This window comes from Lytechinus variegatus, chromosome 5 (genome assembly GCF_018143015.1).
Source record: "Lytechinus variegatus isolate NC3 chromosome 5, Lvar_3.0, whole genome shotgun sequence".
Lineage (NCBI taxonomy): Eukaryota > Metazoa > Echinodermata > Echinoidea > Temnopleuroida > Toxopneustidae > Lytechinus > Lytechinus variegatus.
The window spans coordinates 36401746-36420168 of NC_054744.1; the positions used below are offsets into that span (position 1 = coordinate 36401746).

Consider the following 18423-nt stretch of genomic DNA (forward strand, 5'->3'; position numbering starts at 1 on the left):
CTCATTGGTATGCAGCCTAGTCTGTACTCCAGACCCAGTTTGGGAAATACACTTCACCTATCCTATGTACTCAATACAAAACTACAAAACTAAGACCCAACCAACTACAAAACTAAGACCCTGTGTAATATTCATTGGTATGAGTCTAGTCTGTGCTCCAGACCCGGTTTGGGAGAAACACTTCGCTTATCCTATGTACTTCAATACAAAACTACAAAACTAAGACCCAACCAACTACAAAACTAAGACCCTGTGTAATACTCATTGGTATGCAGCCTAGTCTGTACTCCAGACCCAGTTTGGGAAATACACTTCACCTATCCTATGTACTCAATACAAAACTACAAAACTAAGACCCAACCAACTACAAAACTAAGACCCTGTGTAACATTCATTGGTAGGAGTCTAGTCTGTACTCCAGACCCAATTTGGGAGAAACACTTCGCCTATCCTATGTACTCAATACAAAACTACAAAACTAAGACCCAACCAACTACAAAACTAAGACCCTGTGTAATATTCATTGGTATGAGTCTAGTCTGTGCTCCAGACCCGGTTTGGGAGAAACACTTCGCTTATCCTATGTACTTCAATACAAAACTACAAAACTAAGACCCAACCAACTACAAAACTAAGACCCTGTGTAATACTCATTGGTATGAGTCTAGTCTGTACTCCAGACCCAGTTTGGGAGATACACTTTGCCTATCCTATGTACTAAATACAAAACTACAAAACTAAGACCCAACCAACTACAAAACTAAGACCCTGTGTAATATTCGTTGGTATGAGTCTAGTCTGTACTCCAGACCCAGTTTGGGAAATACACTTCACCTATCCTATGTACTCAATACAAAACTACAAAACTAAGACCCAACCAACTACAAAACTAAGACCCTGTGTAATATTCATTGGTATGAGTCTAGTCTGTGCTCCAGACCCGGTTTGGGAGAAACACTTCGCTTATCCTATGTACTTCAATACAAAACTACAAAACTAAGACCCAACCAACTACAAAACTAAGACCCTGTGTAATACTCATTGGTATGCAGCCTAGTCTGTACTCCAGACCCAGTTTGGGAAATACACTTCACCTATCCTATGTACTCAATACAAAACTACAAAACTAAGACCCAACCAACTACAAAACTAAGACCCTGTGTAATATTCATTGGTATGAGTCTAGTCTGTGCTCCAGACCCGGTTTGGGAGAAACACTTCGCTTATCCTATGTACTTCAATACAAAACTACAAAACTAAGACCCAACCAACTACAAAACTAAGACCCTGTGTAATACTCATTGGTATGCAGCCTAGTCTGTACTCCAGACCCAGTTTGGGAAATACACTTCACCTATCCTATGTACTCAATACAAAACTACAAAACTAAGACCCAACCAACTACAAAACTAAGACCCTGTGTAATATTCATTGGTAGGAGTCTAGTCTGTACTCCAGACCCAATTTGGGAGAAACACTTCGCCTATCCTATGTACTCAATACAAAACTACAAAACTAAGACCCAACCAACTACAAAACTAAGACCCTGTGTAATATTCATTGGTATGAGTCTAGTCTGTGCTCCAGACCCGGTTTGGGAGAAACACTTCGCTTATCCTATGTACTTCAATACAAAACTACAAAACTAAGACCCAACCAACTACAAAACTAAGACCCTGTGTAATACTCATTGGTATGAGTCTAGTCTGTACTCCAGACCCAGTTTGGGAGATACACTTTGCCTATCCTATGTACTAAATACAAAACTACAAAACTAAGACCCAACCAACTACAAAACTAAGACCCTGTGTAATATTCATTGGTAGGAGTCTAGTCTGTACTCCAGACCCAATTTGGGAGAAACACTTCGCCTATCCTATGTACTAAATACAAAACTACAAAACTAAGACCCAACCAACTACAAAACTAAGACCCTGTGTAATACTCATTGGTATGCAGCCTAGTCTGTACTCCAGACCCAGTTTGGGAGATACACTTCACCTATCCTATGTACTCAATAAAAAACTACAAAACTAAGACCCAACCAACTACAAAACTAAGACCCTGTGTAATATTCATTGGTAGGAGTCTAGTCTGTACTCCAGACCCAATTTGGGAGAAACACTTCGCCTATCCTATGTACTCAATACAAAACTACAAAACTAAGACCCAACCAACTACAAAACTAAGACCCTGTGTAATATTCATTGGTATGAGTCTAGTCTGTGCTCCAGACCCGGTTTGGGAGAAACACTTCGCTTATCCTATGTACTTCAATACAAAACTACAAAACTAAGACCCAACCAACTACAAAACTAAGACCCTGTGTAATATTCATTGGTATGAGTCTAGTCTGTACTCCAGACCCAGTTTGGGAGATACACTTCACCTATCCTATGTACTAAATACAAAACTAAGACCCAACCAACTACAAAACTAAGACCCTGTGTAATATTCGTTGGTATGAGTCTAGTCTGTACTCCAGACCCAGTTTGGGAGATACACTTCGCCTATCCTATGTACTAAATACAAAACTACAAAACTAAGACCCAACCAACTACAAAACTAAGACCCTGTGTAATATTCATTGGTATGAGTCTAGTCTGTACTTCAGACCCTGTTTGGGAGAAACACTTCACCTATCCTATGTACTAGATACAAAACTACAAAACTAAGACCCAACCAACTACAAAACTAAGACCCTGTGTAATATTCATTGGTATGAGTCTAGTCTGTACTCCAGACCCAGTTTGGGAGATACACTTCGCCTATCCTATGTACTCAATACAAAAGTACAAAACTTTTAATATTTTAATCTGTAATTAATGATTGGAGACACCTTATTCTAATTGTGTACACCTGTATACTGATCTATGGTTTGTATACTGATCTATGGTTTTAATCTACCAGTATCTATGTCCCGGATTTATGTATAATAGTTCAAACTTTCATCGCTACACATAAACAAACTCTCCCCCTCTCTCTCTCTCTCCCTCTTTGGCCCCCGATCTCCTTGCCCTTTCTTCTGCTTTCTTCTCTCGTTTTCACTCTCTCATGGTCTCGGATTTCTTCTTTTTTCCTTCCTTCCATCGTGCTACATTGTGATTAGTCAAAATCCATTGATTTTTATTTTTTTAGATCAAATGAATGTAACAGTTAAATCTCATGTATGCCGATATACTTAATTTTAATTCGTGCCAATGCCCATTTTTTTTTGCCATTATCTCATCGGCCACACATTCTCTTCTCTTCATTGACGTATTCTTGGCACATTTTTTTAAAAAACTTACTGCTATATTTTTCCAAGGTTAAAACCGGCTTTGCGTCCATATTTTCCTACTATTTTCCCCCCTTCTGTTGGTCTTCTTTTCCATGTTTTGCCTTTATCTGCCCCTCCTTTATCTTTCCTTTTTGTTTCTTTCCACCCACTTTTCCCTTGTCACTCTTTTTCACCATTCATCCTATCTCATCCTCTCTTTTTTTCTTTCTCTTCCTTTTCTCATTTGCTTTTTATATTTATGATTCCCGTAATACTGGTTTCCTCTCACTTTCCCTCTCCCTTTCTCTTTTCCCCTTTATTTTTGTTCACATATTACATGGTTATACATGTAATATAGCATTTAATGCCCTAGTTGCATTCTGTTCGAATTACACTATCACACTTCTTGACGTTTATCCATGCTTCAATGATTAATATGTTACTTTTTAAAGTTTCTTTTTTTTTCTTTCGGTATATCTTTTATGATTGTGTAATATGATTATCGGTTAGTTGTAATTTTTTGCTTTTGTTTCATCTTTATGATATTGTACTTTGCCTTTGTTTATAGTGTGCACTTGATTTTTCAGTCTTTGGACTGTTTTGCCAGTTTTCTTATTGAATAAATACCATACTACTACTTTATGTTGTTCGGCAGCATGTACTATAAATTATGGGTTTTCGTGATAGAAATGCAGGTCATAGTTTAACACAAGCACCATTTCATATGATGTAGAGAATTAGTGTGAATTGAGCTTTACGATTGGATGTTGAATGTTTTTTTTGTAAAGTGTTAATTTGCGATCAGCTTTTCGACTGATACAGATACCCTTGTTGTAGCAATCCAATTGAAATGAATAAATTAATAAATGAACTTTCTTTATAGTCATAGCATTGTCTTGCCTGTTAAGCAGACAAAAAACATATGTGAGTAGCAATCCCCTTTCAAGTGGTCTCAGGTAGTTTTGTCGCAAGTACAGACTATTAGGATCAAGTGGTAGGTTTGAAGATTTTCTAAATATCATGGTCTGGAAAATAGACTAAGCTGCATACCGTTGTGGTGTGCGCCTGTAATCCAAGCTACATGGGGAAGTAAGAAATTGGTGCAGAGGTTCGAATCCTGGTCGTCACGTCTTTCGGATGGTGGCGTTTAAGGTTGATCCCAGACGTAAATAATCATATCTGATTGATACATGTCTGACAAAACTCAAATACACACACAGTAGGCCTATTACACAAGGTCTTAATTTTGTAGTTGGTTGGGTCTTAGTTTTGTATTGAGTACATAGGATAGGTGAAGTGTATTTCCCAAACTGGGTCTTGAGTACAGACTAGACTCATACCAATGAATATTACACAGGGTCTTAGTTTTGTAGTTGGTTGGGTCTTAGTTTTGTAGTTTTGTATTTAGTACATAGGATAGGCGAAGTGTATCTCCCAAACTGGGTCTGGAGTACAGACTAGACTCATACCAATGAATATTACACAGGGTCTTAGTTTTGTAGTTGGTTGGGTCTTAGTTTTGTAGTTTTGTATTGAAGTACATAGGATAAGCGAAGTGTTTCTCCCAAACCGGGTCTGGAGCACAGACTAGACTCATACCAATGAATATTACACAGGGTCTTAGTTTTGTAGTTGGTTGGGTCTTAGTTTTGTAGTTTTTTATTGAGTACATAGGATAGGTGAAGTGTATCTCCCAAACTGGGTCTGGAGTACAGACTAGACTCATACCAATGAATATTACACAGGGTCTTAGTTTTGTAGTTGGTTGGGTCTTAGTTTTGTAGTTTTGTATTTAGTACATAGGATAGGCAAAGTGTATCTCCCAAACTGGGTCTGGAGTACAGACTAGACTCATACCAATGAATATTACACAGGGTCTTAGTTTTGTAGTTGGTTGGGTCTTAGTTTTGTAGTTTTGTATTGAAGTACATAGGATAAGCGAAGTGTTTCTCCCAAACCGGGTCTGGAGCACAGACTAGACTCATACCAATGAATATTACACAGGGTCTTAGTTTTGTAGTTGGTTGGGTCTTAGTTTTGTAGTTTTGTATTGAGTACATAGGATAGGCGAAGTGTTTCCTCCCAAATTGGGTCTGGAGTACAGACTAGACTCCTACCAATGAATATTACACAGGGTCTTAGTTTTGTAGTTGGTTGGGTCTTAGTTTTGTAGTTTTGTATTGAGTACATAGGATAGGTGAAGTGTATCTCCCAAACTGGGTCTGGAGTACAGACTAGACTCATACCAATGAATATTACACAGGGTCTTAGTTTTGTAGTTGGTTGGGTCTTAGTTTTGTAGTTTTTTATTGAGTACATAGGATAGGTGAAGTGTATCTCCCAAACTGGGTCTGGAGTACAGACTAGACTCATACCAATGAATATTACACAGGGTCTTAGTTTTGTAGTTGGTTGGGTCTTAGTTTTGTAGTTTTGTATTTAGTACATAGGATAGGCAAAGTGTATCTCCCAAACTGGGTCTGGAGTACAGACTAGACTCATACCAATGAATATTACACAGGGTCTTAGTTTTGTAGTTGGTTGGGTCTTAGTTTTGTAGTTTTGTATTGAGTACATAGGATAGGTGAAGTGTATCTCCCAAACTGGGTCTGGAGTACAGACTAGGCTGCATACCAATGAGTATTACACAGGGTCTTAGTTTTGTAGTTGGTTGGGTCTTAGTTTTGTAGTTTTGTATTTAGTACATAGGATAGGCGAAGTGTTTCCCCCAAATTGGGTCTGGAGTACAGACTAGACTCATACCAATGAATATTACACAGGGTCTTAGTTTTGTAGTTGGTTGGGTCTTAGTTTTGTAGTTTTGTATTTAGTACATAGGATAGGCAAAGTGTATCTCCCAAACTGGGTCTGGAGTACAGACTAGGCTGCATACCAATGAGTATTACACAGGGTCTTAGTTTTGTAGATGGTTGGGTCTTAGTTTTGTAGTTTTGTATTTAGTACATAGGATAGGCGAAGTGTTTCCCCCAAATTGGGTCTGGAGTACAGACTAGACTCATACCAATGAATATTACACAGGGTCTTAGTTTTGTAGTTGGTTGGGTCTTAGTTTTGTAGTTTTGTATTTAGTACATAGGATAGGCGAAGTGTTTCCCCCAAATTGGGTCTGGAGTACAGACTAGACTCATACCAACGAATATTACACAGGGTCTTAGTTTTGTAGTTGGTTGGGTCTTAGTTTTGTAGTTTTGTATTTAGTACATAGGATAGGCAAAGTGTATCTCCCAAACTGGGTCTGGAGTACAGACTAGACTCATACCAATGAATATTACACAGGGTCTTAGTTTTGTAGTTGGTTGGGTCTTAGTTTTGTAGTTTTGTATTGAAGTACATAGGATAAGCGAAGTGTTTCTCCCAAACCGGGTCTGGAGCACAGACTAGACTCATACCAATGAATATTACACAGGGTCTTAGTTTTGTAGTTGGTTGGGTCTTAGTTTTGTAGTTTTTTATTGAGTACATAGGATAGGCGAAGTGTTTCTCCCAAATTGGGTCTGGAGTACAGACTAGACTCCTACCAATGAATATTACACAGGGTCTTAGTTTTGTAGTTGGTTGGGTCTTAGTTTTGTAGTTTTGTATTGAGTACATAGGATAGGTGAAGTGTATTTCCCAAACTGGGTCTGGAGTACAGACTAGGCTGCATACCAATGAGTATTACACAGGGTCTTAGTTTTGTAGTTGGTTGGGTCTTAGTTTTGTAGTTTTGTATTTAGTACATAGGATAGGCGAAGTGTTTCCCCCAAATTGGGTCTGGAGTACAGACTAGACTCATACCAATGAATATTACACAGGGTCTTAGTTTTGTAGTTGGTTGGGTCTTAGTTTTGTAGTTTTGTATTTAGTACATAGGATAGGCAAAGTGTATCTCCCAAACTGGGTCTGGAGTACAGACTAGACTCATACCAATGAATATTACACAGGGTCTTAGTTTTGTAGTTGGTTGGGTCTTAGTTTTGTAGTTTTGTATTGAGTACATAGGATAGGTGAAGTGTATCTCCCAAACTGGGTCTGGAGTACAGACTAGACTCATACCAATGAATATTACACAAGGTCTTAGTTTTGTAGTTGGTTGGGTCTTAGTTTTGTAGTTTTGTATTTAGTACATAGGATAGGCAAAGTGTATCTCCCAAACTGGGTCTGGAGTACAGACTAGACTCATACCAATGAATATTACACAGGGTCTTAGTTTTGTAGTTGGTTGGGTCTTAGTTTTGTAGTTTTGTATTGAGTACATAGGATAGGTGAAGTGTATCTCCCAAACTGGGTCTGGAGTACAGACTAGGCTGCATACCAATGAGTATTACACAGGGTCTTAGTTTTGTAGTTGGTTGGGTCTTAGTTTTGTAGTTTTGTATTGAGTACATAGGATAGGCGAAGTGTTTCCCCCAAATTGGGTCTGGAGTACAGACTAGACTCATACCAACGAATATTACACAGGGTCTTAGTTTTGTAGTTGGTTGGGTCTTAGTTTTGTAGTTTTGTATTTAGTACATAGGATAGGCAAAGTGTATCTCCCAAACTGGGTCTGGAGTACAGACTAGGCTGCATACCAATGAGTATTACACAGGGTCTTAGTTTTGTAGTTGGTTGGGTCTTAGTTTTGTAGTTTTGTATTTAGTACATAGGATAGGCGAAGTGTTTCCCCCAAATTGGGTCTGGAGTACAGACTAGACTCATACCAATGAATATTACACAGGGTCTTAGTTTTGTAGTTGGTTGGGTCTTAGTTTTGTAGTTTTGTATTTAGTACATAGGATAGGCGAAGTGTTTCCCCCAAATTGGGTCTGGAGTACAGACTAGACTCATACCAATGAATATTACACAGGGTCTTAGTTTTGTAGTTGGTTGGGTCTTAGTTTTGTAGTTTTGTATTTAGTACATAGGATAGGCAAAGTGTATCTCCCAAACTGGGTCTGGAGTACAGACTAGACTCATACCAATGAATATTACACAGGGTCTTAGTTTTGTAGTTGGTTGGGTCTTAGTTTTGTAGTTTTGTATTGAAGTACATAGGATAAGCGAAGTGTTTCTCCCAAACCGGGTCTGGAGCACAGACTAGACTCATACCAATGAATATTACACAGGGTCTTAGTTTTGTAGTTGGTTGGGTCTTAGTTTTGTAGTTTTTTATTGAGTACATAGGATAGGCGAAGTGTTTCTCCCAAATTGGGTCTGGAGTACAGACTAGACTCCTACCAATGAATATTACACAGGGTCTTAGTTTTGTAGTTGGTTGGGTCTTAGTTTTGTAGTTTTGTATTGAGTACATAGGATAGGTGAAGTGTATTTCCCAAACTGGGTCTGGAGTACAGACTAGGCTGCATACCAATGAGTATTACACAGGGTCTTAGTTTTGTAGTTGGTTGGGTCTTAGTTTTGTAGTTTTGTATTTAGTACATAGGATAGGCGAAGTGTTTCCCCCAAATTGGGTCTGGAGTACAGACTAGACTCATACCAACGAATATTACACAGGGTCTTAGTTTTGTAGTTGGTTGGGTCTTAGTTTTGTAGTTTTGTATTTAGTACATAGGATAGGCGAAGTGTATCTCCCAAACTGGGTCTGGAGTACAGACTAGACTCATACCAATGAATATTACACAGGGTCTTAGTTTTGTAGTTGGTTGGGTCTTAGTTTTGTAGTTTTGTATTGAAGTACATAGGATAAGCGAAGTGTTTCTCCCAAACCGGGTCTGGAGCACAGACTAGACTCATACCAATGAATATTACACAGGGTCTTAGTTTTGTAGTTGGTTGGGTCTTAGTTTTGTAGTTTTGTATTGAGTACATAGGATATAGGCGAAGTGTTTCTCCCAAATTGGGTCTGGAGTACAGACTAGACTCCTACCAATGAATATTACACAGGGTCTTAGTTTTGTAGTTGGTTGGGTCTTAGTTTTGTAGTTTTGTATTGAGTACATAGGATAGGTGAAGTGTATTTCCCAAACTGGGTCTGGAGTACAGACTAGGCTGCATACCAATGAGTATTACACAGGGTCTTAGTTTTGTAGTTGGTTGGGTCTTAGTTTTGTAGTTTTTTTGGTAGTATGTATATGGGGTCTTAGGTCTTAGATCTTAGGTCTTAGTTTTGTAGACACCCGTAGAAAGTGGGACAAACATGTTATATCATCCTGACTTTCCTCACTCGACCCCTGGCTCCATATTGCCTATATTGAACTAAAATTGAACAAGCACAAAATATATTGCCTTATTTACCGGGATACACAAGGGGCAAAAGGGAGATCATTGACGAAAATAAGAGAGACTCCGATACCGGTAAAGAACGTTATTAATGGAGGAAGAAGAAGAAGAAGAGTTCTCTGTATTAGTGATAAGTGCATGGAAATCCTAGTGATACTTTATGATGAATCATTTGAATATAAAATCTTCTCAGTCTCGAGAGAAAACTCACAGCTTAGGTCAAAGAAAATGGAATAAATTATAAAAATCTTTATCACTAGCTGGAATGAATATTCTTGCTTGTTCATTTCACCTTTGTAAAGTAAGAAGGAAGTCATTATGAAGGTGCATTCATTTTTATCTTCAGTTCTTTCAATTTATTTTTTTCAATATTTTATTTATTTGTATTTGATAAAGGAATCAAAACAGGATATATGGTCTTTCTGAGAAAAGATGCAAAAATCATTTAATTTCTAAAGTGAACTTTATATCTGGTGAATTCTATACTAAAATATTGTATTTGATGTGATGGATTATAAGTGAGGCACAGTTCACACATATGCCTATAATATACCAAGTTTTTGATGCTACAAGAGACTTCTGGTTTTAACTTCATTCTGAAGGGTCTGACAATGACAAAAACTAAAAGGCACTAACTATCCGTTCACTGTTGTTTTGAACAAGAGTTACTGCATTGCAAGACTACCTCTCTAACAACTGAGCTACTTGTATTGCATCTCCCTGAGATTTATATCTTATAGATATATTTTAATGTTTGTTTTCTTAAATCTTGACCTTTCTTCCATCTATTGCACCGAGGGCCTATTTTTTGTATCATAATTCAAAATTCCCTGTTTTTCAGTGGTTCTTGTGATGGGATTGTAGGTCTGCAAAGTGAGACTAATGATCTGCCAATACATTAATGATGAACCTTTCATGTGTGAAATCAAGATGGACAGCCCCATACAGGGTTTACCATCCTTGGCTCCTATAAAGTCAACATTTTCATGACCTTGCCCTATATTTCCCACCCCTTACTAGCATATTCTAATTTTTCTGTCCCCCCCCCCATGTCAAGGGGGGGGGGCTGTTCAGCTTTTTTCTGTTCATACAAAATGTTTGAACACAACTGTCACTGTGTGGTTGTGGTGGAGAGGGTGGCTATTGACATTTTTCAAGTACTATTTTTTTCTTTGCAGGACAAATTCCCCTTTACCCTACTCCCTTTGGTTTGGTAGATATGGGGTAAACACCAAAATAACAACAACAACAAATATAGTTATTGCCAAAATTAAAAGTCCAAAATTAAAATATTGCCATATAAATGTATTAATTCATTTTTACTGAATCAGGTAAAACATAATAGATTTCACTTTTCCTCATTTATTATGTGTCTACCAGTGTCCCACACTCTTACCCCTTTACTTGCACATTGTCTGGCTTTAGAAGCATTTATATAAGTTATATACACCATTAGACATTCATGTAGTTTTATCAAAGTACAATCTATAATAAAGAACCAGTGTGATATGCTAACATATATTTAGGGCAGGGATGTTATTCAGAAAGTTTGGAATTGATTGCTGCTTCCTTTAAAATGCAAAAAAAGAAAGAAGAGCAGCACTTCCCCTCTTTCAGATGTAAGTGACTGGCCAGCTACGAATTGGAAAGCATACCATTTCTGTCAGTTCAACTTCATTGGGTAAATCCATTTGTAAATCCCCAATAAATGAGTATGATTTTTATTTTCATCAAGCCCTGGCCGCATAGCTCCCGTGTTTACTTGATTCATGCCCTCCGTTCCTGGACTTGAAAAAATACCTCTTCAACAAAGGATCTTTTCAGACGAGGGTTGTTAGTGTTTTTGTAATCATGCTGGTTAAGTAGTAATTGAGATTTTTATATAAGTGTGAAATAGAGTTAGGCTGCGTTTATGCGACCTCAACCCAGAATCATGATTTGAATCACGATTTGAATTATGATTCAAAACAGAAACATGAATCACGATCCGACAGAATCAGCGTTTATACGACCATCTTTCTATTAAACGCTGTTTCTCCGATCCAGTGCGCATCACAGTGCGCAGTTTGACCCAGGAAGTATAGGTCAACATTTTCGCGCGTGTTTCTAACTTCAAGTCGGCTGCTAGATTTTTGCTGCCGCCCGAGCTAACGCGCGATCGTTTGTGCAACGTTTACTCGGCTTCCGAAAAATAAATCTTTTACTTCCAGAATTCCGTGTATTGTACCTCGTATTGTTTTTGTTTACTTGTATTCAATCTTGTCGGTTCATCGAAAATGGTGTTCGGTAGCCGTAGTACTGGGCACGAATTCTGTTAATTTTGTCTCGACAGGCGGTGCCACATCTCCGTAGAAATCCCTCCCTCGCAAGCGCCGCTGAAAGGGATTCGTAGATCGTCTTATTTCTGTGAATCCTGGTAAGGGATGCTTTTGCTTCAGGCCAAAGCACAAGCAGAGCCCTGAGTTCGTCGTCAGTCCAATTTGTGCCTTTGGAACTTGAAGATATGATTGATGAAAACAATGAAATATACAAATGATGCTACAGTACAACCCCGGGGTACAATACACAGAATGATAATTCCTAAATGCACATGACAATTGGCATATACCGGTACTAGTACACTGGCAATACTGCTACACGAAAATTAACCTGCACGAAACACAGCGCGCGCCTTTGAGTCGAACCCGGAAGAAGCACGACACAATGACGTCATAGAATCATGATTCAAATCACGATATCGTTTATACGACCTTTTTCGTTCGTGATTCTACAGAAACGTCTTTCCAAACGCCCCTTTTTCCGTGTTTCATGTTTGTGATTTGAAAGACGTTTATTTCCACTTTCGACTAAACGCAATCGTGATTCTGCAGAATCGTGATTTGAATCATGATTCTAATCATGATTCTAGGGTAAAAAAGTGTCGAATAAACGCACCCTTAGATTGTATACGGTCAAAATTATTTTTCTGTGCAATTGAAATAATTTTTTTGTGTGTGTTGAGGTGAAGTGCAAGTGATAGTCAGGACATATTTTCAGTATTCCTAAGAACCTTTCATGGTGCAATTCAAACGATCGTGTTTTACAAATGTAAAATAAGTATCTTCATATTGTAGTTCAAGTGATGGTAAAATGATATCTAAACTTTCTGCCTTTTATATACTCCCCTATTGAGAGACATTTGCATGGCCATCACCATCATCATCATCATCATATCATCATCATTAATATCATCCTCATCATCATCATGATTAACATCATCACCTCCATCATCATCATTAACATCATCATCCTCATTAACATCATCACCACCATCATCATCATCATTAACATCATCGTCATCATCATCGTCATCATCGTGGTTTAGTTTATACTACATTCTATTAAACTATCCTAACCATTCCCCGTATATTACTTTTCATCAGCTTACATGGTTTCGCAAGTTATATATGAAGTTTGATAAACATGTTTCAAGACCTTCACCTTGCTTCCTCTTGCTTCATCTTATATACAGTTATATTAGAGATGGGTATTGTCTGAACGTTCCAATTCAGACTCTATAACATCATAAGAATGGCACTAAAAGACCATGTAAAAGCCTTCTCAGATGAAGAGAAAGTGAAGCGTGTGCAGCATGGCAGACCAAATCTACACCAGCTAATACTCCATTTGTTACCATGGCAACTGTCAAGTTCATTTCTTTCCTGTCGTTTGTTACATTGCCAATGAATGTGTAGGTTAGAGTTAAGATTTGTCCTGGTGTGCTGTAATTCTTGCGCTTTTGATTTTGGAAAGTGCCATCCACTTTGGTATTGTTATGAATTGGCCTGCTTCCATTTTTTTTCCTTCTCCAGCCAGTCAGGTGTTCAACTGTCCCTGCGCCTGTCACAACATCTGATGTCTGCCATTCTTTTCACTTTGGATGGAGAATTTAACCCTTACGGTGCTCATTCTAGCTATTATATGCAGTTTACAATGCTGTCTAGTTCTATTTTTGGAGAAATGAGAAGGGGAAGGTTAATGGATTTGTTGTACAAGTTATACATACAGTTAGGATTGAATTAAAGAAAAACAAATCCAAACAGGAACCAAAAATGCCCCTGGGATGGTTTACTGTATGTAGTTGATATACTACTATACCACCATCCTTATACCCCCAAATATGTATCCCAGGATAAATTTTCATGTAATATATTTAGCACCAGAGTTATTTTCTTATCATTTAGGCCTGTATTAATGGGTTTTATATTTACTTTTATTTCGTGAGAAAGTCTTTTTAATCAAGGTTAATAGTCCAAACTATTATCATGCATCTAGATCTGGGTACGCATTATCTTCCAGAGCTATTTGGCACATATTTTTTATTTATACATACAAACAATTTGGTAGTAATTTCATTGGATTCTGTTCGAACTCATTTTGAGATCGTTACCACAACTGGTGTTTATCTTCAAATGTTTGTTGTAATGTTCTTTGTGGTTGCTTGTTTCCTGTAATGTTATCCCCCATTTACTGTTGAATTACTTGGGTGCAAACTAGCCAGCAACTCCCCCCTCCCTCCTCTCGAAATAAACAATTGTTGGTCTAAGGGTCTAGTCTTTTATTTCTGCCTGAAAAAATATGATCGTTTTATTGTTATTCTTCACCCCCACAGTCTTTAAAGGACAAGTCCACCCCAACAAAAACTTGATTTTAATAAAAAGAGAAAAATACAACAAGCATATCACTGAAAATTTCATCAAAATCGGATGTACAATAAGAAAGTTATAGCGTTTTAAAGTTTTGCTTCATTTCACAAAAACAGTCATATGCACATCTCGGTTGGTATGCAATGAGGAACTAATGACATCACTCACTATTTCTTTTGTATTTTATTACATGAAATATGAAATATTTTTATTTTCTCGTCATTGTCATGTGAAATGAAGTTTCATTCCTCCCTGAACACGTGGAATTCCATTATTTTAACATTTTGTGCTTCAGGCAAGGAGGCCCTAATTGTTAAATTTGTAAAAATTGAAATATTGTATAATTCAAACAATAAGAAACAAGAAATAGTTAGTGAGTGACATCATCGACTCTCTCATTTGGATGTAACTGGCTCGTTCATATAACTATTTTGTTAAAAATAAGCGAAACTTTGAAATGTCATAACTTTCTTATTTTTCATCCAATTTTGATGAAATTTTCAGCATTGTGCTTGTCTGATTTTTCTCTATTGATTCAAATCAACATTTTTCTGAGGTGGACTTGACCTTCAATAGTCAACTGTAAATTCTCAATTTGGGTTGATGGAGACAGGGTCATTTAATTTCAGGCTTCTCTAGGAAGCTTGGTAAGATAGAATTTTGATATTTGGTAAAGTTAGGCTGATGAGGAATGAACTCCAGCCATCTTCCTGTTCAGATTGTACGTTATCCAGGCACCATGTTGCATATCAAGCTTTGTTTCAAACATTCCAGAAATTTATGGTGTGCTACAAAATGTAAACAAACAGGGTTCAAAGTTGATGTGCCTTTGTTTATCCGTCCATTAATGTTTATGTGTTGGATAAGATACACTGTGAATGATGTAAATTTCATTTAAGCTCTAATTGTAATCAATGAATATATAGGTGCTATCTTTAATGTATTTAAGGGGGAAATTCACTCTTATGGTAAGTTGCATTTTTATACAGAAGAATATAGAAGTGAAATTAAGCGTGTCAGTGAAAGTTTGAAGATAACTCAAGAATTTTTGTCTCCAGCATTCATATTTTGATAAGCTTACAGTAGAATTTTATTCATTTCCAAGTGGCCTGAACTGTCGATCATTTTTCCCCTTTGAAATCTGCTGCACGTAACAATTTCTGTCTCACAATTTTTGAGCACATATTAATTAGGTTATAATATTGCAGTTTCACTTTTCATTTGGAATTCAGTTAAGTTCAAGTTAGATCCATGCAAGCATATTAACATTACTGCTGCTTATGTGAACATTCCCTTGCTTTCTAATCTTATATTTCCACCCTGTCTCTCTGTATGTCTTTGTATAATTAACCATGAGAAACTTAAAACTAGCATGTTCAAACTTTAGCTTGGTGTACTGTCATCATTTCCTGATCAAATGTTCTTTCCAATCTTGCGTAGTAACAAATCATATTTTCCTCCTCGTGATGTGATTAAAGCCGACCTTGATCATTCAACGAAGATTCTTTATGTTCTCCATCTCTCTCTCTTTCTCTCTCAATCTACCTCCAGATGAATTAGACTTTGCAGAAGATGATTGAATCAGATTGCCCCCTTCTCCGCATCACTCGCTCCTCCCTCCGCTATCCGCTGAAGATGCAGTCCGCAATCGTGCTCCCTCTGTGTGTCTGACTGCCCAGCATCCTAGGTAACCATGGCGACCCCTCATCACCTGGCCAATCCTTCAGCATCTCAGTGGCGAGGGCAGAGAAACCAAAGCCGCCCACAATGCAATTGGTTCTGCCGTCGTCTCCGGCGTTGACAAGAGATGCCAGAAGGGTATGTAGCATCTCTCTGCTCCTACCGATATCATCTTGATGCCATCATCATCATCATCTTCTAGTTCTTCTCTGTTTGATTTCAGAGATGCATGCATCTGATATCCCTCTTTCTCTTCACCCACTACATCATGCCATATTTTCATGGCTATCTCCCCATCCCAAACATATTTTTATACTACTGTAATGAGTTGTACATATGTTTCAGATAGGTAAGGCAGAGGATGTCACATCTAGACGTGCACTTTTGCTTTATTTGTATATATTGCACCACTGCTATTATTGACAAGGTGTAAAGAAAATGATGTAGAAAGATGCTCCATTTGTTGATTGTAGTTCCAAAAAGGAATGAAATTTGCAAACCGAGGTATAAATGTCAGGAAACAGCATTCAGTATATACAAATTTTAAATAAAAATTACAATTGAATATATAATAAAGTCTAAACTCAGAGATGATCATTTTTGTTCATATTGAAGTTGATTCATTCTTCAAATACTCCAATGCGATAAAAAAAATTCTTGTATTTATGTCTCCATGGTTTACATCTGTTAATTATCCCTTTCTGCACGATTAAGCAATTTTTTTGTTATCAATTTCATATTTCAGTGTTTAAAACTGACCACAATGTTTTTTTTCATCCTATGCAAACTAACAAAGTTTTCTGTTGAGTTCTTTGGCTTTAGTTAAATGTTAACTTTGTTTTGTTGATGAATTCTTCCAAGTTGACCCTTTTGAGTTCAAAAGTTCAATGATATTAAATTATTGTTCATTGTGTTTATTCAGTTCTCATGTGTAGCTTAAGCTTTGAGTTTTCAAATTGTTTCATCTTCGTTATATCTATGGAAATACAAACTCCAGTGAACTTATTAGATATTTCTTTCAGTCACGGGCAAGTGCAGCACCATAAAACCTTCTAAGGATGTCCTGTTACCTTTGACAAAATCCAAACAGTACACATACATTAATCTTTAATTCTATACAAAAAGATATGATATCTTATTCCAGAATGATATGAAAGATGACTACTCATAATTAGGTCTAGATATACATACATGTATATTTGTTCTCTAAGATTAACAATTGATGGTAGCCAACATTATGTGAACAACTTTAGAAATCCTCTTTGCTGCTCAGTAAGATAGGAAGACTACACTTGAATAATTTCTTTCAACATAAAGTATAGATTATGTTAGTTTCCTTTTCTGCAATTATGTCAGAAACAAAGTTGTATTCTGATTCTGAGGTTGGGCTTATAAATGTGGTAGTTGTTATTTTCATCTAAAATACTCAATAATTGACATTAAGAGATATGTAACATTCTACTCATTCCAATAGGTATGAAGGCCAGTTTTTAATCATTTTTTTTTCTAAATGATGTTGACTTGATACTGTCTACATATCCTAATGTAATAACCACTGCGATCATGATATAGTACTCTGCATTTGGTAATCCTAGATACACTCAATTTTGAAATTCAGAAGATTAAAATCCAACTGAACTGTAGCAGGCATTTTTCGAGAATTAGGGAACTGTATCTCATCCAGATTTTTCGGAATTTCATATTCCGTAGAATTAGAAGTGTGTTTTATTTTTTATACATGTTTCTTGGGATGTCAGAAGAATAAAACCAATTTAATAATTTACTGTTTAGTGAGACAATTCCTTGCTTGGGTCTTTCATTACATGATTATTCTCAAGGGAATGTCTTATTTTCATCATCTCAAATCTATATTTTTATTCTTTTATTAAATTATTTTATAAATTCTATTTATTTTGCACACCCCTTGAGTGATTCAAGGCTATCAAAATCAATCTGATTTGATGGCATCTCATAGATTCAGTCCATTTCAAATAAGATTTATTTATTACAAAACATTTCGTAGCTCCCATGAACTATAACCAAAGTTGGAATACAAAGTCTTATCATATTGCTTTAAAAATCAGTCTTATTGTTTAAAGTGTTTTAAAATTATTTTGTAAAATTCCTCCTTAACTGTATTATTTTGAGAATTCTAATCTTTTGGAATTTAGACTGGGCCAAGTCATTTTATGATTCCTTTCCTAAATATATATTTTTTTTTAATATTTTGTTGTTTTAAGTTTTAATACACTCTAAATTACAGGGAACTCCAATAGATAAAAGTTCAATTGTGATAGATGATCTGTCAAGCTCTAGGATTAATGTTGGAATCACAAATAATTATTTTGAATCCTCAAATTATTTAAATAGAAAGCTTTAAGCCTTGAATTCAAATCTTTATGGTTTTAAGTCTTAGTCCAATATTCGGTTGGTTATTCACCACAGCCAATTTATTTAAAAATTTATTAAATTATGATTGTGGGATGACTGGTCTTTTCCTCTAAATTGTTCACAGGATTAATCAAGTCAGTAATTCCTGTAGTTTATGAAAGAGTTGAATGTGATGGCATTTACTCT

General features: G+C 36.7%; 1 protein-coding gene across 1 annotated transcript in view; it reads left to right on the plus strand.

Annotated features, from left to right (window-relative positions):
* The window catches only part of LOC121416037 (methyl-CpG-binding domain protein 3-like), a 35346-nt gene extending 17887 nt beyond the window's left edge, over positions 1-17459 (plus strand). The window contains exon 3 of the mRNA XM_041609478.1: positions 15718-17459. Within this exon, the coding sequence (XP_041465412.1) occupies positions 15718-15746 (29 nt within the window). The 3' untranslated portion in view covers positions 15747-17459. The remainder of the gene's footprint in view (positions 1-15717) is intronic.
* Positions 17460-18423: the final 964 nt, after the last annotated feature.